Raw genomic sequence first — 24,405 nt, 5'->3', positions numbered from 1 at the left:
GTGAAATAAGCTGGACACAAAAAACCAAATATTGTATGATTCCAGTTATCTGAGATACCTACAGCAGTCAAATTCATCAGGACGTCAGTAGAATGGTGGTTGCCAGGGGCTGGAGGAAGGGGAAAAAAGGGAGTGTTTAATGAGTAGAGTTTCAATTTGGAACGATGAAGAAGTTCTGGAGATGGATGGTGATGATAGCTGCACAACAATATGAATGTAGTTAATATCACTGAACTGTATACTTAAAGTGCTTAAAATGGTAAGTTTTATGTTATTTATATTTTACCACAATTTTTTGAAAGGTATACAGATTGAAGATAAAACTCTTTTTATTCCCAGATGACATTGATCATGGATGTAGAAATTCCTAAGCAATGCACAAAAAAACTACCAGAACTAATTACTGAATTTAGTAAAGTAACAGGATACAAGGTCTATATACTAGAGACAAACAAATGGAAATTTAAAATTTTTAAACATCTTTTACAACAGCATCAAAAAAACACGTTATGCTTAGGGGTAACTTTAACAAAACATGTACAAGACCTGTACTCTGAAAGCTCATAACTTTACTCTGAGAAATTAAAGAAAATCTAAATAAAAGGAGGAACATAACAAGTCAGTGGTTCTGAATACTCGATATTGCTAAATTGTCAGTTCTCCCCAAATTGATTTATAGATCAATCCCAACCAAATGGACTCTACTCCTGAATGTGAAATGTAAAATAATAAAGCTTGTAGATAATCACAGAGGAGTGTATCTTCATAACCTCAATGTAGGGAAAAACCTCAAACAAGACACAAAAAAGCATTAATGATAAAGGAGAAGAGTGACAAACTGAGCTACATTAAAATTAAGAACTTCTGATCATTTTTAGGTCACCATTAAAGGGTAAAAAGGCAAGCCAGAGTGGAGAGAAGATACATTTAAACACAATACATGTAACCAACAAGGGACTCTTATCCAAACATACAAAGGACTCGTCTTACTCTATAAGACAAACACAGACAAAACAGTAGAAAAATGTGCAAAAGACACACTTCACAAAAATGGATATTTAAGTAGCTAACAATCACAGGAAAGAATGCTTAACATCATCAAATCACCAGGAAATACAAATTTCAGCCTCAACAAGATCCCACTGTATACCCATCAGAATGACTAAAATTTTCTTTAGTTGCCAGTATCAAGGGTCAACAAAGGTGTGGACAATAGGAACTCTCGCACACTGCTGGTGGGAGTATAAACTGGAAAATAAAACAATAGAAATTTATTATCTCAAAGTTCTGAAGGCTAGAAGTCCAAAATCAAGGTATGTGCAGGGCCATGTTCCCCCTGAAACCTACAGGAGAATCCTTCCTTGCCTCTTCCTTGCTTTCGGTAATTTGGTGCCAATCTTTGGTGTTTTTAAGCTTGTAGATGCAACACTCCAATCTTCTATCTTCACATGGTGTCTCCCTTTGTCTCTTCATGTGGCATTCTTTTTATAAGGTTACCAGTCACATCAGATTAGGGTCTCAGCCTACTCTAGCAAGACCTCATCTTAACTAATAACATCTGAAATGACCCTATTTCCAAATAACATCACATTCTGAGGTACTGGGAGTTAGGACTTCAACATGTTGGGGGTGGAGAGGGGGGGTGAGATGACACAATTCAGCCTATAATATACACCAAAAAGAATATTCATAAAAGCAATTTTTCACAATAGCCAAAAACTACAAACAATCCAAATGTCCATCACCATTAGAATGGATTTTTTTAAGTTGTAATACATGTATGTAAAGGAATACTGTACAGAAATGAAAATAAAAGAACCACAATAACATGAAACAACTATGATAAATGTCACAAACATAGTATTGAACAAAATAAGTCATACATGAAATACACATACTGAATCTATTCATACTAAAAATAAAAAGTAGGCAATAAAAACTAAAAATTTATTTAGGGATGCAAGGTGATGTGGTAAAAATGTAAAGAAAAAAGTGATTACCATAAAACTGAGGATAAGTGTGACCTCTAATCAGGACAAACATTGTGATTAGGAGGGGACATAAAGGAGCTTCTGGGGTATTGGCAATGTTCAATTTCTTTACCTGCATGGTAAGTTACACAGGTACAATGAACTGTACTATTATTTTGTGTACTTTTCTGTTAAGTGATATTTTAAAATAATGTAAGTGAAAGAAAAAGGAGCTTTGCTGGAAATAAAAAGTTGAAAAAATACTAGAGTTAATATCTTTATGTCAAAGTTCATGCTTAAATAAGTGGAAAGTAAGCAAAGTGCAAAAGTTCATATAATATGCTGCCTTTTGTGTAAGAAGGGGAAATAAGAAAACATCTATTCATTTGTGCAGCAGAAATACAGTAAAGGTAAACTAGAGACTAATTACGTTCATGTCTTCGAGAGGGCCAGGTAGGAATAAGGTGGAAAAGATAGAAGAAATGAAGAAGGGGTATGATACTTAGAATCTCTTTTGGACAGGTTTGACATTAAGAACTATGCTAACAACTCACACATCCCACAGTACAACAACAAAACAAAGTAATCAATAATAATGAGGGGAAAAACTAAAATGGAATTCAAAACAGAACCAAATGAACTGGAACATCTGATAAATGAGTAGTGTAACCACACTGAAAAAAAAAATTAACCCAAGTAATTTTTAAACACAGTATCTGAACTATATATCTACAAACTAAAGACAAAAAGAACTCTAAGTAAATACTGAATTCTAATTAAGAGGTTTCTTTTTTTGCAGAGGTATAGGTTAGCAATTCTAAAACAACTTTGTTATTCTAGGATTAAGCAAATAAGTACAAACATTGTGTATAACAAGAAACAGTTCTAATCAATGTGGAAGAAAGTTACAAATGTGAAAGAGAACAGAGTGAACCCTGTGATGAATAAACTGGAATTGGTGTTATCAGTGTGAATTGGTTGCTTTTAATATATATAGAATAGACAGATAGATATGTGTGTGGACATATGTGTATTCACTCATGTCACACACATATGTACATATCTATTTCTTTTTCTTTTTTTTTTTGGCCACGCAGCATCCAAGATCTTAGTTCCCCAACCAGGGATAGAACCCATGCCCCCTGCAGTGGAAGCACAGAGTCTTAACCACTGGGCCACCAGAGAAGTCCCAGTATATATCTATTTCTTAACTTTATCAGCTGACAAAGCCCAGAAGCCATGACACCCCAGTAGCAAATGAACACACCTTGCACACAGATCTTGATTTCCAAATATATTCTCCACCAAAAGGAACTAGGGGTCCTTAGAGAAATGGCTGACTCCAGAGTTGGAATGAGCCTGGGATATCTTATTGTGCCAAAACATAAAGAAAATCCTCAATGAATGACAAGGTCATATCAAAAGGACCTAAGAATCAGCTTGAAACGGTTCCCATTGGCCCAATCTGGGACAATTTGAGCATCAATATAAATTAATGAGAGTAAAGAAATATAACTCATTGAATAAATAAGAATCCAAGAGTCTACAATGATATAAATAAATAAGTAGGGGGGAAAGGAAAGCTCTTCTTTATGGCAGAAAGCCAACTAATAAACACAGAAGGAATGAAGGAATTAGAAAATCACCATTTGGCAACCATAATAGCAATAAATGATTTAGACAAGAATTATCAGTGAATGCTACTGGAGGGTAAAAGTTCTGAGCAATAACAGGGTATTTATAGACCTCAAACTACTTCCCCCCACCAAAATACCTATAAATTACAAAAAGAAAAATTCTAACTTTACAGTGGAGTAACCTGACAAACACTACCTTAACCATATGATCAAAGTTAACATCACCAGAAATGGGACAAATTGACAGCATGTGCCTCCATAAGCATCTTTCCCATGGTATTCCTAACAAAAGTGTATTTTTGCAATTAATATGTTAATTAAGAGTAATAGATTCCAATTGTTGAATCATTCTCGCAATCCTGGAATAAACAATGCTTGGAATGTGAAAAAAAATGTTTTAAAGTACATGAGGTGAATTTAATTATGAAAATATATCAAACAAACCCAAATTAAGAGACATTCAACAAAATAACTGGCCTAAACTCTTTAAATATCAAGTCATGAAAAACATGGAAGATTAAAGAACTGTTCCAGATTAAAGGAGATTAAAGAGATAGGACAACTAAATCTAATGCACAATTCAGGATATTCTTTTGCTGTAAATGACATTCTTGGCACCACTAGCAAGATCTGAATAAGACCTACAGATTAGATAATGGTATCATACCGGTTTAATTCTGATACTTTTACCAAGGCTATGTAAAAGAATGTCCTTGATTTTAGGAAATGCACACTAAAGTTCTTAGGGAAAATGGGCATCACGATTGCAACCGACTCTTAATCCAAAATAAAAGGTGTATATATGTGTGTATTATATGTATATGTATACACACACACACATACAGAGAGAGAGGGAGAGAGAAACAGCAAATGACAACAGTAGTTAGGGACAGGGAAAGAGAGACAGAGATTAAAGAATAAGACAAATATGGAAAACGTTAATATACGGGGAATTAGGGCAAAAGGTATATATAGAGGAATTCTCTGTACTACTCTGACAACTCTTCTGTAAGCCTGAAATTATGTCAAAATAAAAAAACTAAAAAATCTTACACAATACAGAAAATCAGATACTTCAGAAAGGAATCAAAGATGAGAAATTATTCAACCACTTAAAATAATGAAACACCATTTTTTTGCTACGTAATTGGCACTAAAAATGTAGGTGACAGTACTCAGTGTCAGCGAGATTTTAGAGAACTTGGTACTTTCATATTTTGCCGTTAGAGTAATAACAGGTCTAAAAAAAAAAGTACAGATTCTAATGATTCTACGGCTGGGACTCTATACTAAGGAGATAAATACTAAATACTGAAAACTCATGATACACTACAGCCTTATTTAAATAATGTAATCACTACAGCCTTAATGCAAATTGTAAATTGGGAAAAACTTAAGTACAATACAGGGAGAGTTTAAGAAAACAGATATAATCACTCATAGGAATTATTCAGTTAACAAAGTATAAATAGTCCATAAAAACTAAGTAAACATGGAATAGCACATACAACAGACATAATATGATAAAGCAAAATTGTATGAACAGAATAATTACAAACTATGGTTTTAAAAATATCTACACACAGGGACTTCCCTGGTGGTCCAGTGGTTAAGACTCCATGCTTCCACTGCCACCACACTGTTATAGTATCTGTAGGGTGGTGATATTGCTTAATGAGGTTGTTTTCCTTTTCTTTACCTTTCAAATTGTCAGTAATTTTACTATTTTAATACTGAGGAATATGCTACTAATAATAGAAAATAAGCTTAGCTAATATTTTAACATTAATCCTTTGTGTTTACAAAATGCATCTGGAAATATTTCAGAGGGAAAATAAGGGGGAAAAAGTCATGACAAACTAATTTATACAAATACCTTTATCTTATCTTTAAACATATATCACAGTAAACATGTGAGGGAGGAAGCTGCTCAAGTCCAGTAGGGAAAAGGTTACAAAAGATACTTTAAAAATATTCAGACTGAAAGCGTGAGCATCCTTATATCCTTTCTCAAAGAACAAGCACATTCTATACAAATGATTGTGACACAGAATTTTAAAGTTCAAGAGCCTGTCACAGTAATGAGGTAAAATATGGACAAGAGGAGTCTTGCAAGCGTCTCTCTCGTCCAATACTCACTGAAGTCTCATTCGTTTTTCAGGGGGGCCTTTAGTGCCCACAGTCTGTTGAACGTTCTTTGTGGTCTCCTTCTCCTCAGATTTCACAGTTTCTGGTACAGGTTCTGCCTCTTTCTTTGTCTGATCCACTAGACATCAAAAGCAGATATTTTTTGGAGGGGGAGGAGGGTGGAGGGATAAGACCAATTTAGACAACAGTTAATGTGAATGGTTCAGACTCTCAAATTAATTTAGAACTACTTATCTCAAGTTCTAAGTTTAGCTGTTTCATCAGGCAGATGTATAAGAACCAATTTACAAACCAAAAAACCTGATAATACAAGCAAATTATGATACTAAACAAAAACACATGACATTTAAATAAGACATTATGCATAAAAAAGATACATAATTATTCTATGCCAGGTCAATGAATAGTCCAATACCTATTCTCAATGATGAAACAGAAGGCCTTTTTTCAAACTTTTGACAACCTAAAATCACCTCAGCTTCTCCACACACCCTCAATACCTGTTCATCCTACTCCAATGCATCTTTCAAATACTAATATCACTACCACAAAAGCACCACCTTTTGTCAATCAGCAGATCAAAGGTTAGGAGTAACAAACTGGCATTAGAGAGTCTAAAAGGACAAAATGATCATAATTCACCTCACATGTTATGATTGTTACTGAGTTAACAGGCTGGTCTTATTTCAAGTTTGATAAGAATTATCAGATGAACCATACCTGGGACAGGCTTTTCTCCAGACTTTTGCTGTAATTAAAAAAAAAAAAAAAGTGGGGAAGAGGGGTGGAGGAAGAGGAAGAAGAAAACAGGGCAGGTTAGCAAAGCTTTTTGCTTCTTGACGTCATAATTTTCATTAAAATTACACCTGCATGCGGATTATATTATAAATGACTTCATGAAGAGGAACTACTATCCATGTACCATAAAAAAGTAAATTTATCGTTTTCTACTTCTTATTCCTGTTCCAGAAAAGACACAAATCTAAAACTAGAACAAAAGAGTCAACCATAAAAAAAACCCTTGAACATCGACAAAGCCCTATGCCTCTGCACCGAGGCTACAATGCTTTATAAAAAGTAGCTAAGGAGAATCCAATGAGAGGGAATAACGGAGCCTTTCAAGACTCCAGAGGCTTATTTGCATAGGGGATATGAGCTATAAGTAAGTAGAATGAAATTTGGATGTCTGACTTTTAAAGTTGACTTTTAAAGTTGGCAGGTATGGGACATAAAGAAAAAGAGGTATTTTTCTATGAATATAAGGCTTCTGTTGAGTGTACTATTAGAAATCAAACTGCAGGAAAAAATGATGGGGGCACTAGGAGTCAGGAACAAGGTCAGATCCTTCATTCTGCACAGCAGTTCTGTTACTTCAGTGGGCCCTGTCATCTCCCTGTTCTCACTACCCAAGTTAAATGCTTTAAAACACTTTCCTCCTCCTCTCCCTCCTTCTTCCTCCTCAAGGCTCACAACCTACCCTTCACCCTCAGCCAATAAGGGTGTCAATGCCCCAAGTTCTCTCCCATCTATCTACCTCCAAACTTATACCTTTAGATACAGACATATATACATAAAAAATGAGTCTCTATACTTCCCTGTCATCTCAGAATAAAAGTGTTCTCTTTATTTTTATAAAGTTTAATGCCTTCATTTGTTTTCTGAATTTCTTTCTAAATTTACATGCCCTCCTTAAGCTTATCTATTCCTATGACTAGAGACTACATAATTTTCTGATGTCATGTGATCCAGATTCATGCTACAAACTGCCTACTAGCCCATTCCAACTACAAGTTCTGGGAACCATTACACTTAAGACCAAAACTGAGCTTTCCATTATTACCCATTGTACAGAAAAGGTTAACGTAGAAGGCCTGAGCTACTATCCTTAGAAGGGCCAGGCTGCAAGGTTGGCCTTTGGCTGGTATCTGGAAATTTGGATTTCAGGAGGGTTCCCACCATTTTGTAACTGATAATGGCAGTTCACTATGCCTAGACTGTTTGTATAAAAAATGTTGTTTTTGCTGAATACCTGCCTTCCTTCAAAGAATGTGCAATTTTGGTATGTGCTAGATACAAGGTACCTACGTGAAAAACCTCCCCCAAAAACGTGGGCACCAAGCCTCTAATGGACTTCCTTAGGCAGAAATATCACTTACATGTTGCTGCATTTTCACTGTTGAGGCAAGAGTGTACTCTGTATGACTCTTCATGGGAAGAAGAGAGTGTAAGGAAGCCTGCAGATGGATCCCTCCAGATTCCAGTAATGCCTTTTTTCCTTATATCTGGCTGTATAGCCCTACTATGTCACTGTAATAAATCCTGTGAGTCCTTCAAGCAAACCTCCAAACATGGGGGTGGTCATGGGAATCCACAACACAAAAACATTATTACCTGTTTTATGAACATATTAGGACTTAAACATGTCTAAACTAATTTGAGGGAACAAATAATTTTTCTTTAAAACAGGAGAGGAAATAGATGGTGTAACACTGAGGGATGAGAAATTGAGAGGGGATATTCTTATACTGCTAGCACTGAACCACTTGAACTATACTGGACACTGGACCATATCCAGACATTGAAATAATGTCATTACCTACCTAGTGCACACTGTCTAATCTTTTCTAGTGAACACTGTCACACAAACTAGTAGGATGTGGTCTAAGATGGGAAAATAGAACGGAGGTGGCCTTTCTGACAAAATTGATTAGGTAACTTAGGAGTAAACCTAACTGAAGCAATATCCTATGGTGTTCTAGCAGCTTCTGAAAACAGCACTGAAAAGACATTCATAATTAAAGGCACTGAAGGCCTGAACTCCTATCACATCAGTTTTGGTGTAACTTTCAGTAGTAACAAAAGTTAAAATATGGAAAAAGGAACTTCAAGGAAAAATGCAGGACTTCTCCAATATTCTCCTAAGCCCCCCATAAAGGGGCAACATCCCTCGGATCCAGAAGTCCTAAGCTACAAATGGTTCTGGGAGACAAAATGGGTAAATAGGAGCTCACAGAAGGCTTCAAGGAGACCAAGAATCTATTTTCTTCTCCAGATCTGAGGAAAAATGCTGTGGGTTGGAGAAACAAAGAGATTATTAAAAGTTCCAGAGAAAGCCTTCCTTCTCCTAGTTCTGCTACATAGAGTTGACATACTCTCTCTCTTTGTGAGTTGGCTTTTGGCCCCTGGATGGTTAAAAGAAGGTGAGGCTCTGGAAAATGACAACTTAAGGGTGACTACGGCTAAACCTTTACAAGAAAAATGTAAAAACTCACTGAAATGATATGTAGTCTGCAACCTGCTTAAAATAATTGGGAGGAAATAGGGGAAGAAGAGAGAAAACAAGATTGGCCATGCCTGATAACTGTTGAAGCAGGATAATATCAATAGGTATATGGGGGTTTCATTTTTTATTATTCCCTCTATTTTTATATGTGTTTCTAAATTTCCATAACTTTCTACAAAGTGAAGTTTCTTTGTTTTAAGATTCAAGGGAGTCTTTGAGCTTTCTACATTGTCCAGCCTAGTTCACCAGGATAGAACAGTATATGGAATTCAAGTCAGGACCCCTAGCCAGAGAAAAAGGAACTGTCATTCAGCTGGAGTACCACAGAACCCAAACATAGCAGTAAGCTATTGAATGTTCTGGAGGTTGGCTAATGAAAATAGAACCCCTAACAACTATATTTAACCCCAAGTCTGTTTCTTTTCCTATATTCTGAATTTGGGTTCAACACCAAGTTGATTCTAATCCTAGGCCTGAAAGCTCAGAATCATCCATAATGCCAATCTCTCTATATCCAACCACCAAATTTAGGCAATGCTAAATCTGAAATATATCTTGAATCTGTTTCCTCTCTATCTATGGCCACAGAATTAATTCAGGCTTTCCATAATCTAACTTCCTTGACTCCAAACATCACATTTTTTTAAAACATCTTTATTGGAGTATAATTGCTTTACAGTGGTGTGTTAGTTTCTGCTTTATAACAAAGTGAATCAGTTATACATATACATATATCCCCATATCTCTTCCCTCTTGTGCCTCCCTCCCGCCCTCCCTATCTCACCCCTCTAGGTGGTCACAAAGCACAGAGCTGATCTCCCTGTGCTATGCGGCTGCTTCCCACTAGCTATCTATTTTACATTTGGTAGTGTATATATGTCCATGCCACTCTCTCACTTTGTGCCAGCTTACACCTTCCCCCTCCCCGTATCCTCAAGTCCATTCTCTAGTAGGTCTGCGTCTTTATTCCCGTCTTACCCTTAGGTTCTTCATGACCATTTTTTTGTTTTGTTTTTTAGATTCCATATATATGTGTTAGCATACGGCATTTGTTTTTCTCTTTCTGACTTACTTCACTCTGTATGGCAGACTCTAGGTCCATCCACCTCACTACAAATAACTCAGTTTCGTTTCTTTTTATGGCTGAGTAATATTCCACTGTATATATGTGCCACATATTCTTTATCTGTTCATCTGTCAATGGACACTTAGGTTGCTTCCAAGTCCTGGCTATTGTAAATAGAACTGCAATGAACATTGTGGTACATGACACATTTTCCTATGCATCTTCTATACCATTAATGGTTATCTTCCTAAAACAAACAAATCACTACATTATTTCCTTGCAACTGTTTTTAAACATTGAATGGGTCCCTACTACCATCATCAATAATTCACAGCTAGTTAGTGCTGAGGGTCAAGAAGATGAGGTAGAGGATATCTAAGTTTACTTCAAGAGAGGGTGTATTTGAAAAAGAATGTACAAAAATTGCCACTGCTGGGCTTCCCTGGTGGCGCAGTGGTTGAGAGTCCGCCTGCCAATGCAGGGGACACGGGTTCGTGCCCCGGTCTGGGAAGATCCCACATGCCGCGGAGCGGCTGGGCCCGTGAGCCATGGCCGCTGAGCCTGCGCATCCGGAGCCTGCGCTCTGCAACGGGAGAGGCCACAACAGTGAGAGGCCCGCGTACCGCAAAAAAAAAAAAAAAAAAAAAATGCCACTGCTTTCATTTGTCTTTAATGATGATAGCTATTGTTTTAATATTTCAAATAACATTTAATGTACCTGGAAACGTATGTTTACAAGAGTGGGACCAGGTTATGGGTTTAAAATAGTGAATAAACACTAGACCATAGAACTAACCACAAACTCCTTTGTGGAGCATATACAATTCTTCTCAATATGACCTTAATCGAAATTTTAAGTCTCATATTTCACTATTCCTCCCTTCACAAACACATAAGAGTAATAAAACTTCAGAGTATTTTCTGGTTCCTTTTTTTTTTATAGGTACATTGAGGTATAACTGATACATGAAAAAAACCTGCACATATTTGATATACACAATTTGATGAGTTTGGACATATACATACACCTGTGATACCATCACCACAATCAAGGTAATAAACATATCCATCACCTCCAAAAGATTTCTTCTGCTCCTTTAGTTTGGGGTTTGTGTGTGTGTGTGTGTGTTAAGAACACTCAATATGAGATCCACCCTCTTACCAAGTTTTTAAGTGTACAACACCATATTGTTAACTGTAAGCAGTATGTTGTACAGCAGATCTCTACAACTTATTCATCTTATATAACTGTAACTTTACAGCCTCTTTAGAACTCCCTATTTTCCCCTTCTTCCATCCTCTGGCAACCACTATAATATTTTCTGTATCTGTAAGTCTGACTATTTTAGATTCCTCATGTAAGTGAAATCATATAGTATTCATCCTTCTGTGACTGACTTATCTCAATTAGCACAATGTCTTCCAGGTTCATCCACAACACCACAAATGGTACAATTTCCTTCTTTTTTAAGGCTGAATAATATTAAACTATATGTATATCCCACAGTTTCTTTATCCATTCATCTGTTGATGGACATTAGGGCTATTTCCATACCTTGGCTATTGTGGATAATGCTAAATATTCACAAAAATAATAAATGTGGGAATACAGATAGCTCAGGTTTCAAACGATATTACAAAGCTACAGTAATCAAAACAGTATGGTATTGGCATAAAAACAGACATAGATCAATGGAACAAAATAGAGAGTCCAGAAATAAACCCATGCACATATGGTCAATTAATTTACACCACACACAAAAATTAACTGAAAATGGATTTAAGACTGGAATGTAAGATCTGAAACCATAAAACTCCCAGAAGAAAACATAGGCAGTAAGCTCCTTGACATCAGTCTTGGTGATGAGTTTTTGGGTTTGACATGAAAAGCAAATGCATCAAAAGCAAAAATAAACAAGTGAGACTACGTCAAACCAAAAAGCTTCTGCACAGCAAAGTAAATCATCAACAAAATGAAAAGGCAACCTACAAAATGGAAGGAAATATTTGCAAATCGCATATCTGATAAAAAGTTAATATCCAAAATATATAAAGAACTCATACATCTCAACAGTGAAAAAACAAACAATTCAATTAAAAAATGGGCAGAGGACCTGAATAGATATTTTTCCAAAGAAGACATACAGATGGCCAACAGGTACATGAAAAGGTGCTCAACATCACTAATCATCAGGGAAATGCATATCAAAACCACAATGAGATATCACTTCATAGTTGTTATAATGGTTACCATTGAAAAGACAAAAAGTAACAAGTGTTGGTGAGGATGTAAAAAAAAGGGTACACTTGTGTACTGTTGGTGGCAATACAAATTGGTGCAGCCAATATGGAAAACAGTACAGAGGTTCCCCCGAAAATTAAAAACAGAACTACCATATGGTCCAGCAATCCCACTTTTGGGTATATATTTGAAGGGAATGAATACAGGATCTCAAATGGACACCTGCATTCCCACATTCACTGCGGCATTACCCACAATAGCCAAGGTATGGAAACAACTTACATGTCTGTCAACAGAATGGGTAAAGAAGATGTGAGATATATATATATGTGTGTGTGTGTGAGAGACATATGTGATACACACACACACACGTGTGCGCACACATATATACAGGAATATTATTTAGCCATGAGAAAGAAGGATATCCTGCCATTTGTTAAAGCATGAACCTGGAGAGCATTATACTAAGTGGAGTCAGACAGGCAAATATGATATATCACATCACTTATATGTGGAATCTAAAATGTTCAAACTCCTACAGAGAGTACAGCAGTGCCTGCCAGTGGCTGAGGGGGTGGGGGAAATGCGGAGATGTTGGTGAAAGGTATAAGATGAAGTAAGTTCTGGAAATCTAATACACAACATGGTGATTATAGTTAGTAACACTGTATTATATATTTGAAAGTTCCTAAGAGAGTAAAACTTAAATGAACTCACCATAAAAAAGAACAGTAATTATGTGACATGACAGAGATGTTCGCTAATGCTATGGCGGTAATCATTCTGCAGTATATAAGTGTATCAAATCAACAGGTTGTACACCTTAAACTTACACAATGTTACACCAATTATATCCCAATAAAGCTGATAACAAAAAGTTTATCCCTAAGTATGTTTTTGATGCTATTATAAGTGGGATTTTCTTGATATCCTTTACTGATAGTTGTTAGTATACACAAGTGCAACTGATTTGTGTGTTGATTTTGTATCCTGCAATTTCACTGAATTCATGTATTAGTTATAACATTTTTTAATGGAGTCTTTAGGGTTTGCTATGTATAAGATCATATCATCTGCAAACAGACAATTTTACTTCTTTTCCCATTTGGATCCCTTTTACTGCCTAATTTCTCTGGCTAGGTCTCCCAGCACTATGCTGAATAGAAGTATGGAGGGTGGATATCCTTGTCTTGTTCCTGATCTTAGAGAAAAAGCTTTGTTCTTCACCACTGAATATGATGATAGCCGTGGGTTTGTTATACGTGGCTTTTATGATGTTGAGGTACATTCCTTTTATACCTAGTTTGTTGTTTTTACCATAAAAAGATGTTGAATTTTCCCAAATGCTTTTTCTGCATCTATTGAGATGATCATGTGATTTTTATCCTTCATCCTGATAATGTAGTGTATCATACTGATTGATTTTAGTATGTTGAACCATCTCTGCACCTCAGGGATAAATCCCACTTGATCATGATATATGATCCTCTTAATGGGCTATTGCGTTTGATTTGCTACTATTTCATTGAGAATTTTTGCATCTATTTTTATTGGACTGTAGTTTTCTTGTCTTGTAGTGTCTTTTGGTCTTTGGTACCAGAGTAATGCTGGCCTCATAAAATGAATTTGGAAGTGTTCCCTCCTCTTTAATTTTTTGGAAGAGTTTGAGAAGGATTGGTGTTAATTCTCTTTAAATGTTTGGTAGAATTCACCCATGAAGTCATCTGTTCCTAGACATTTCTTTGGGAGGTTTGTGATTACTGATTCAGTCTCCTTACTCATTATTAGTCTGTTCAGATTTTCTATTTCTTCATGACTCAGTCTTGGTAGGTCATATGTTCTAGGAATTTCTTATAGGTTATCCAATTTCTTGGCATATAAACTGTTTATAGTAGTCTCTTATGATCATTTTACTTCTGTGGCATCAGTAGTAACATCTCTTCCATTTCTAATTTTATTTATTTGAGTCTCCTCTCTTTGTTAGTCTAGCTAAAAGTTGGTCAATTTTGTTTATCTTTTCAAAACACCAACCCTTAGTTTCCTTGCTTTGTTGTTGTTGTTGTTGTTGTTGTTTTCATTGAAGTATAGTTGATTTCAAATGTTGTATTAGTTTCTGGTGTATCACTGATTCTTTTCTATTGTTTTTCTAGTCTCTATTTCATAATTTTTAATCTTTGTAATTTCTTTCCTTCTGCTAACTTATAAGTGGAAATTAAACAACATGCTCCTGAACAACAAGTAGGTCAAAGAAGGAATCAAAAGGGAAATCAGAAATTATCTGGAGAGAAATTAAAATGAAAATACAACCTACCAAAACTTATGGGATGCAGGAAAAGAAGCACTAAGAGGGAAGTTTATAGCAATAAATCCTACACTGAAAAGAAGGAAAGATCGCAAACAATCGAACTTTACACCTCAAGAAACTAAACAAAGAACTAAGGGATTTTCCTGGTTTCTGAGTATGTGTTCATTAATAATCTTTCATGTTTTTGGTTTTGCATTTTCTGTTCCCATTTTCTAGATCAGCACTGCCCAAAATATAATGTGAGCCACAAATACAAGCTATATATGTAGTTTAAAATTTTCTAGTAGTCACATTTTCAGAAAGAAACAGATGAATTTTATTATTTTTAACCAAATGTATCTAAAATAGTATCACTGACATATAACCAATATTTTTAACTATTAATGAAATATTTTATAAATTTTTTTGTACTAAGTGCTTAAACCCAGTATGTATTTCACACATAACACAACTCAATTTAGACTAGCTGTGTTTCAAATGCACAATAGTCACATGTGCCTAGGGGCTACTGTACTGTGCAGGTCTAGGTGTTCTGCCATGAATGGCCAACCACACCTAACCTCTTACACTCTGTAGTCACTACTCATCATCTTACACACAGCTATAATTCATTTATTTATTTATTCAACAGACACTGTTTCATCTTCACACGCAATTCATGAGATTCCTCTAAACTGGCTTTTTGGTCCTGAGTTCCAGCTGTGGCCTCTGTCCCCTTCACTACCACGTCACCATTCCAACAGTACATCTCATCCAGTAGAGTCAGGGAAGGGGGAAGGAAAGGCCTATTCTAAAGTCATCTCAGGGTGTGAAAAATCTCAGTCTAAAACAACCCTTGAAAATCTCTTAAGTAGGCCCTCCACAGGAAAAACATGACCTTGTGTGTACACAGCCCTGTAAAGATTAGTAAGAGCTGAGGCAAACCATAAGAATAACATGTTCACATATTCCATCTCATACTACTTCTCTGCAAAAGCTCATTTAGTACCACGGTATGTGGACCTGCTATTGCTGTTGGAATGCCCAAGACAACATAATGGAATTCATATAACTCCAACACCAGTATATGTTATAAGTCTATTTATTATTACTCCTGCCTCCTCCATTTATCATGCCAAACCCTCCACATCAAATGTACTATTGTTTTTATTATTCTATCATTTAAGGACTTAAATACCCTCTACATCAGGCTGGAAGGCAGCATGTAGAGTAAAAACAGCATGAGTTTCAAATTCTAGTTTTGTTACCATCTATGACACTTTCAGCAACCTTCTGAATGAGAATATTATCTATATTCAGTCCTCATAGTTTACAAAGATTCAATGAGGAATTAAACTTAAGAGCACAGAACAGTACTAATTCCATTCCCTTTACCACCTCCTCCATTAAGTCCTTGAAAAACCTTCCTTTGATTCAGAGATCAGTTTTTTAACTAACAAGGAAAATCAGTATTTTTAGGTCACATCTGAAACAGTCCTCAATTAAAAATAAATATGCCAGGAAAAAGTGTTGAATCAAAATTAACCACATGCATTCTCATTACCTGCACAAATCTGGGTGGAAATTTTTGTCTAAGGTCTAGGAGTAAAGCATCCACACGCTGTCTCTGGAAAATAGAACTTGGTTCTTCTTTCCTTTTGACTTTAGGTTTGACTTTATCTATTAAAATATAAGGTCCAAATCAAAACATTGTCTAACTATTTTGGTGCCTTATATTTTACAAATCTTTGTCTGCCATGAATATATTCAAATTTCATTATTTTTAATGGCTGCTATTCCAAAGATAATCCCCCCAAATACGTTAAACATAGCATATACAGAGAAGCATTCAAACTCTCCCTCTGAAATGAGGTTAAAATTCTAACATTTAAAAAGCTGATATATCTTTTAAAGACATTTCAGTTTTAGCATGTAAACATGGATAAACATCGTTCTTATGTTTCCATAATTACTTAATTATGGAAAACTTTAAGGCTAAATTTTCCATAATTACCTAAGTCACATTCAGATTATTGGTTTGAAATTATTGTGTGTATATTTTAAGTGTATTAAACGGACTTTTCCCACAAAACCTAATAGGTACAAATGGAAAATGCAACTTTCATAAACTCAAGTAACCATACTCAATTATGAAGACTATAATCCACTGAAAAAAACAGGACAAACCAAACAACAGAAGATCATAAAGACAAGAGAGAAAAGAACTTGCAAGAAAAATTATGAAGCTAATCACGTGTGGGATTTTCCCTGGGAGGGGAGTGTGCTGGTGGACTGTCTATAAAGAAAGGGTTCCAGTTAAGTTTTACTCCAAACATTTCATTAGGGTAGGGGCAAAGAGCTCTTGGGAGAAGTTTATTCAACTGATGCAAACTTTCCTAAGTCAAATGTTGTCGCCGGAACCTACTATTACGAATAAATATAACTGTATCTCAAAGACCATTCATTCCACGGGTTTGAATTTTATTTAAAGGCTACCTTTTCCATAGTGATTCATTCTAAGTTTCTATTTCTCTAGAAAGAAATGCAGAATATAGGTATACTGCTATAGATACATTTCTAGAAGTACTTTTATTAGTAAAATATGGTACAGAACAAGTAGCAGATTAGCAGCTATGGCAACTAGAGGACCTGACATCACGACAGGCGGTAACATGGAAAGATGAGAAAACAGACTGTTCATCCGGAGATAGGGATTTAAGAGCATCTCCCCTATTTCAAAAACTTGGAAGACTTGGGTTCCAGATTTCAAGATGACTCAACAGTTTGGTAAGCAGGAAATATCATCATTACTCATTCCTCATCACTGATTTCCCCTACATGTCCTAAATATTTTAAAACCTTGCATCAACTTATCAAAGATTATCATGTACCAAAGAGATTAAAATTTGTACCTGTTCCTATGGGAATGCTATTACTACCACATCTAGTTACATGAATTATAGCTCTGACAATGTCATCATCCTATGAAACCTTCCCATGGAGAAGTAAAACACAGCTAGAAATCATCAATAGCCATTTTCCGAAAGAAAGCAGCTTCATTCTCTGAGTAACAAAACGTGTTTTAGGAGGGTCTCGGTGTCCCACCTACCTTGCTCTTCATGATCTTTGAAGTGCCACCAATACCCTTTGGAGGGATGATATCGACAGTATGACATAGCTTCATCAAAAGCTGACTGAATGCCATGTACCGCAGTAAGCTTATAAAAAGAAAACAAATTCTGAATTTCTCATCAATCATCCAAAATTTACAAAGTGAACACAAAATATTACATATGCAAAGACAGTAATTCTTCTGCTTTTCAGAACCTGAATCACTCTGTATCTAGAGGTGGTATATACTTTGAACATGGAGCTGGCCCACAGGAACCAATGCTTAAGATATTCTAATAGTCAACACTTTATACCAACTTACACAAGGGAGAGGAGTTCCTGTTTAATTCTCGGTAGCAAGGTAGTTCAGTTAGAAGTTTTCTTTAATGTTTAAAGTGTGTAAAGACACTCACCACTCTAGAGTTTATAACTGATCCCAAGTCTGGTGCCTGATAGATCACTCCGGCAATAATATAGTAATCAGCCAGGGGGATAACTAAAGCAGTGGGGGAAAAAAAGTTTATCAATATAGCTATGCACACAAACTGCTAAATATATTTCCATGAAAAGAACAACTAAAGTTTGACATTTTCCCATACTAAAGCTTAAGGTAAGGTTTGGCAATTCCTGTTTTTGTAAATAAAGCTATACAGGAAAATAGCCACACTCATTCATTTGCGTTACTATCTAAGGCTGCTATGGTACTAGTTGAATAGTTGTCTCAGAGACCATGAGGCCCACAAAGCCTGAAATATTTAGTCTCTGGACCTTCACAGAAAAAGTTTGCTAAAAAAAGTTTGCCCTAGGAGCAGTGCTTCTTAAACTTTAACGTGCATTTGAATCACCTGAGTATCTTGTTAAAATCAGATTCTTACTTAGTAGGGACAATGCCCTTCTAACAAGTTCCTAAGTGATCCGATGCTGCTGTCAGTCAACCACACTTTGAGGAATAAGACCTTAGATCAAGAGAGATTTAGGGTCCAGGATGAAGATACCAGACATACTGAACTTACCTCTATGCCCCAGTCCAAGGTCCTAAGCAATAAAACAGCGGCTAGTGAGGCTGGTGCCATCTTCTGTCGCTTCTGAACCTGGAACCCTTTCATCATGGAACTCTTGTCCCCAGCCTTGTCTTTGTTCTAAGTTTCTCTTTTTCTCTGGGCAGGGACTCTAGATCTTTGACTTTTTTTTTTTTTAATTTATTTATCTTTATTTATTTATTTTTGGCTGTGTTTGGTCTTTGTTGCAGTGCGCGGGCGTCTCACTGCGGTGGCTTCTCTTGTTGCGGAGCATGGGCTCTAGGTGCTCGGGCTTCAGTAGTTGTGCCTCACGGGCTCTAGAGTGCAGGCTCAGTAGCTGTGGCACACGGGCTTAGTTGCTCTGCGGCATGTGGGATCTTCCTGGACCAGGGCTCGAACTCATGTCCCCTGCACTGGCAGGCGGATTCTTAACCACTGCGCCACCAGGGAAGTCCTAGATCTTTGACTTTGAAAGTAAATTTGGATTCTTGACTCTGGAACCACCACTTCAGTAGCAAGTCATTCTCTGGAATCAATACTAGGGTGAAGGTTATTCTCAAAGGTCTTGATGAGAGTATCTAATTTAAGAGATGTAGCTGGTCATCTCTGGAATAGGTGACTAGCTCTTTGATTCAAAATCAAGTCTGAATTCTATACTTTTCAGTATGATTTCTAAAGCAAGATTTTGTCTGGTAATTTTGGTTGAATGTGTCAATGAGGATTTTCCATTGATCTTTTATGAATTTGGTGCAAGTGCATCTACCAAGAATTAAACCTGATTTCCTTCTGAGAGACTAGAATTTGAAAGGCAGAGGATGTCTACATGATCAGCCCTCAATAAAAATTCTGGACTCAGAGTCTCAAACGGTCTTCCCTGAGCTCTGAGCAGACATATTACACACTGCATTTCACTACTAGAGGGAAGGTGCACTTGGTGTGGCCCCTCACAGAAGGGAAAGCATAGGAAGCCTACACATGGATTCCTACAACTCCCTAAAACAGAACCCAATCCACAAAAATAAGAACATATAGCTCAGGAGTAAATAAATCATGGTATTTTAAGAAGAAAATAATGCCTAAAATTTACATATTTTACCTTGAGTAGGGGACTGCCGCTGTTGCTTTCGAATGATAAAAAGAATGGGCTCTTGAGCATGTAAAAGGATGTATTCCACTCCAACCATCTGACTGAAAACAGGACACAGACATTCAGAGATCTATGAATGCCCTACAAACAATTCTGTAGAACATTCAAATTATCACATAAAAGTATAGCAACATTGTAAACAGGATAAAACTGCCTATGTTTGATATTAAATATTGGCTGTTCAATAAAACTGGCTATTTTTCCCAGGTAGGTAGGGCACAGATAAAGTAAGATTTCGTTTTTAAACAACAACAAGATTTCTCTACAAAAATTCGATGAACTTGATTGAATCGGAGTATTTTCAGTCATGAAATACAATGAACCTACATTTCAAAAAAGGCAACCAAAATACCAGGATGCTTCCTGACCAAGGAGATCTATAAATATATATAAAACAGAAAAATATACATGAACAGTATACCTGTCTTAATATAGATCGCTACTATATATTGTACCCAACCAGAAAACATCAAAAACCTTATCCTCACCCCCAACATATTTTTTCCTGACATACTATGTTTAAAAGCAACACCAAGGTATCTCAGTAAATGTAAATATTAACCTCAAAACAAAAGCTATTTAAAATACCAGAAATTTAATTTCTTAGAACCCCTGCTCCCCATGTTTAGCTGACAGATGAAAAACTTTATTACACAGTTGTTTCAGAAACTTTTGTAACAGTAATAAATTCTTAATTATTTAGCATCCCAAGTCTGAAGAATCTTGCTAAATTTGGCTAAAATTTTATTTGTCAAACAAAGAAAAATCTACTATAAACTCGACTATGGTTTAAGACATCCAATTAGATGTAGAGGAGACAACATATATAGTTACCTGGTTAAGGACAACAGTTGGATTGCTGAAATCAATGAGATTTACATCTAAACCTCATAGTTGCATTTTAACTGGACAGTAATATGTGAAGTTATAAAGAAAAGACTTCCTAGGTTACAAGTGACTACTAATAATTCCTTTGCATGTCAAATTTGCACAAACCCAAACAAAACTCCAGTTCTTCCAAAACTTCTACTCTGTACTTCATGATTCACAGCTTGAAAGAACTATTCATTACAAAATCTGCAGTTGGCAAAGATGCTACCTTCTTATAATAACTTACTTTAAGTGTTCTAATGTTAGCCTCTGCATTTTGACCACTTCATTATTACATGTCCTGTCATAAAAAGGATTACTTCTTTCTGAAAAGTAATCCAGGACACTTCCACTGTTCAAAATAGGGATCCAGGAACTGTCAACCCAAGAGATTCCCAGCAGATTATCTATAGAAAAGAAACAAAATGATAAAGGATGAGAAAAGAGAAAAAAATCCAATCCAGCAAACATTTATTATGCATATAATGTAGGAGGCACTATGAATATAAGGATGACGTGGATCCTAACCTACACACCCTCACAGTCCGGCAGAAGAGATAAGTATGCAAGAAAGCAATGACAACATAAGATCCATAATAAAGGTATGAATAAATGTGTTATGAGAGCACAGTGGAGAGAGCAGAATACCTTACCTGCGGGAACCGGAATGATTTTTCATAGGGTGAGGAGGAGGTGGGTTTTAGCACTATATGTTAAAGAATAAATAGAGGCTCACCATGGAGAAAAGAGAGGCAAAGTAATTCCAAGCAGAGGTAATGCATATACAAAGGTAGGGAAATATAAAAGTATATTAATATGTTTAACTGGGAGATTCTGATTGACATATATACACTAATATGTATAAAACAGTTAACTAATGAGCCTGCTGTATAAAAAATAAATAAAATTCAAAGATTCAATAAATAAATAAAAGTATATTATATGTTTAAAGAATAACTCAATTAGGTGAAGAAGTTATAGGATTTGAAATCTAGAGGTCTTTCAAAATATTGGAAATCCTGAGTTTTTATAATGTTGGCAACTAATTCAAAAATTTTCAAACAATATGTATGCCAAAGAAAACACATCCATCGCCACTAATGGGAGAACTTCCAATTAAAGAGACAGAAATAAGTTAGGAATCTATTATTATAGATGAGATAATAATGATGTAAAAGGGGCAAATGAAAAGTAGAATGCCCTTAATTACAGCCATACAATTTCATATTTTAAAGAATTAAACCTTAAATTTTTCAAAATGGAAAAAGAAAAAAAAGACGTGATAAGTAGGGCTAGATAGCTTTAATTAATGAGCTTTTATTGGGTAGTGGCTGCAATGTTTCATACCACTGACAGTACTAAATCCCACTAGCTGTAAGTCATGAAACATCAAATTGCCTATATAATTACTGGTTGAAGGAGGAAGAATGGAAAACTTCAACCTCCCCATGCCTTAGTTTTCTCATCTATAAAATAGGGCTTATAATAGTATCTCCATGCTAGATTATATATGTAAAATGCTTAGTACATTGTAATAACCCAATAAATGTTCATTATGATGATGATGGTGGTAGTGCTGGTAGTCAATTTCTTTTAAGATTAATATGAACAAACTTATTTCTGGCTTAACCAAAGGCTGTCCTAGTTTGTGCCTCTTTTTTTTTCTAGTTTATGCACTTTAAAAAAAATAGAAACGTCTTTCATTCTCAAAAGGGTATAGGTTTACTAGATATTCAAATGGTCACGCTAGATTAAACTCATTTCAAATGTCACTAACCTCTGCAAAGCCTTTCTCTACTTTGCAAGGCAGAAATAATGGTTTCTTTCTCTATGTCCTCATAGCGGTTTCTATATAGTTTTATTATCAATTATTAATAACCCACAAATACAAATGTTTTCCCATTAAATGCTGAGTTTTTTAAGGAACTGGGGCTGTGGGTTACTCATCAGAACTAGCACAGGACTTGTTTGGTAAGAATTAGAAAATGTTTATTAATTCATGATTAAGGGCTAAGGACAAGTTACTCCACTGGTCATAAATTTACACACACTCCAGTATCCAAGGATGTTCAGTTACAAACTAGTTAACTGGGGTTAAGAGGGTGGTGTGTGGCTGTGAAATAGGATATATTAGTTCTCCCATATAGAAGCTACGTGTGACCACAGCCCAATAAAGAGAATACACTACCAAAACAAGCAGACTCCAACTATTCCTTACCATCTCCACTGTTACCACCCTAGTCTGAGCCACCTCCAAATCTCCATGCACTACAAAAGTGCCTTCCTAACCGGTCTCCCTAATTCTACCTTTGCCTTCCTACAGTGTTCTCAGCAGTCAAGGTGATCCTAAAAAAAAGTAAGTCAGGTTACGTTCATCCCCTCTGGTCAAAACCCTCCAGGGGTTCTCTATTTTACTCAGAGGACAAGCCAAAGGCCTTACCAAGGCCTACAATTCCTGTATGAACAAGCTACCACACCAATTCTCTCTCTGACCGCATCTACTTCCTGCCTCCTCTCTCACTGTGCTTCAGCCATACTGGCCCCCTTGCTGTTCTTCTGACATGTTCCCACCTTAGAGGCTTTGCAATGGCCCTAACAAATCTAAATAAAAAGTAAAAAGTTATGAAAGCTAAACAGCCTCGTGGACTAAATGTTTCTCTTTTTTTTTTTTTTTTTTTTTTTTTTTTTTGGTTTGTTTTTTTGCTGTACGCGGGCCTCTCACTGCCGTGGCCTCTCCCGTTGCGGAGCACAGGCTCCGGACACACAGGCTCCGCGGCCATGGCTCGCGGGCCCAGCCGCTCCGCGGCACGTGGGATCCTCCAGGACAGGGGCACGAACCCGTGTCCCCTGCATCGGCAGGCGGACTCCCAACCACTGCGCCACCAGGGAAGCCCTGTTTCTCTTTTTTATTCAGTAGCAAGGGAGAGCATATTGACATGGCTCTAATACAGCTCTCTAACAATCAGCAAGTAATGAAATTAGGTACTTGATATTCTCACTTATAACGAAAGACAAACATATAGTAAACATTATCCAGAACTGCTGAAGATCACTGGACATTTTGACAATATATAAATGACAATATATTTGTAATGTGTGTGCTAGACTCCAATTTGGTTAATATAGAAAAAGGAACCTCAAACGTCAGGAATAAGGTAAGCCCCAGGCCAAGTGCCAAGAATGAACCAAACACTGTCGGCTCATGACCCCACCCCCTTCTCTGTCGTTCCTTCACCTGGACAGAACAGCCCCAACACTGCTGTAGAGATACGTATGTAGGACAACACCACAGGGCTCAAAGCCCAGAGCTTCTTCCAATCCCCTCGTTTTGACTCTTCTAAGAGACTCCTGAAGAACTGCGAAAATCTAGGCAATTTTTCGACAGATTGGCGCTTTGGGTCGTTCACAGAAAACACTCCAAAGTGCTTGGGAGACATCACAAAGGAACCGGAATCTTGCCCCCAAGAGCTATAAATCCCTAAACCAGATCCCAAACAATCAGGAAACAAAGGGGACAGCACAGGTTACCTCGGATATCCACCGCCGCCATAGTCCCAAAAGCGTTCTCAGGTTCTTCTTCCGGCGCAGAGTATACGTAACAAGGCTGAGACGGAAGAGCTCTGCTGCA

The 24,405-nt window shown here is 36.5% G+C and overlaps 1 protein-coding gene across 1 annotated transcript; it reads right to left on the bottom strand.

The window, feature by feature from the left end:
* Nucleotides 1–289: 289 nt before the first annotated feature.
* On the bottom strand, nt 290–24,377 carry MED6 (mediator complex subunit 6). Its single transcript, XM_060095921.1, has 8 exons — nt 24,306–24,377; nt 21,025–21,184; nt 19,857–19,948; nt 18,155–18,237; nt 17,740–17,848; nt 16,195–16,310; nt 6,476–6,503; nt 290–5,873 (listed from the first exon to the last, which is right to left on the bottom strand). The coding sequence occupies exons 1-8, from the start codon at nt 24,325–24,327 to the stop codon at nt 5,743–5,745; spliced, it is 741 nt and encodes a 246-aa protein (XP_059951904.1). The 5' UTR covers nt 24,328–24,377; the 3' UTR covers nt 290–5,742.
* Nucleotides 24,378–24,405: the final 28 nt, after the last annotated feature.

Source organism: Mesoplodon densirostris, chromosome 4 (genome assembly GCF_025265405.1).
Source record: "Mesoplodon densirostris isolate mMesDen1 chromosome 4, mMesDen1 primary haplotype, whole genome shotgun sequence".
NCBI classification, from domain to species: domain Eukaryota; kingdom Metazoa; phylum Chordata; class Mammalia; order Artiodactyla; family Ziphiidae; genus Mesoplodon; species Mesoplodon densirostris.
This window is presented reverse-complemented; position numbering and strand designations above follow the sequence as displayed.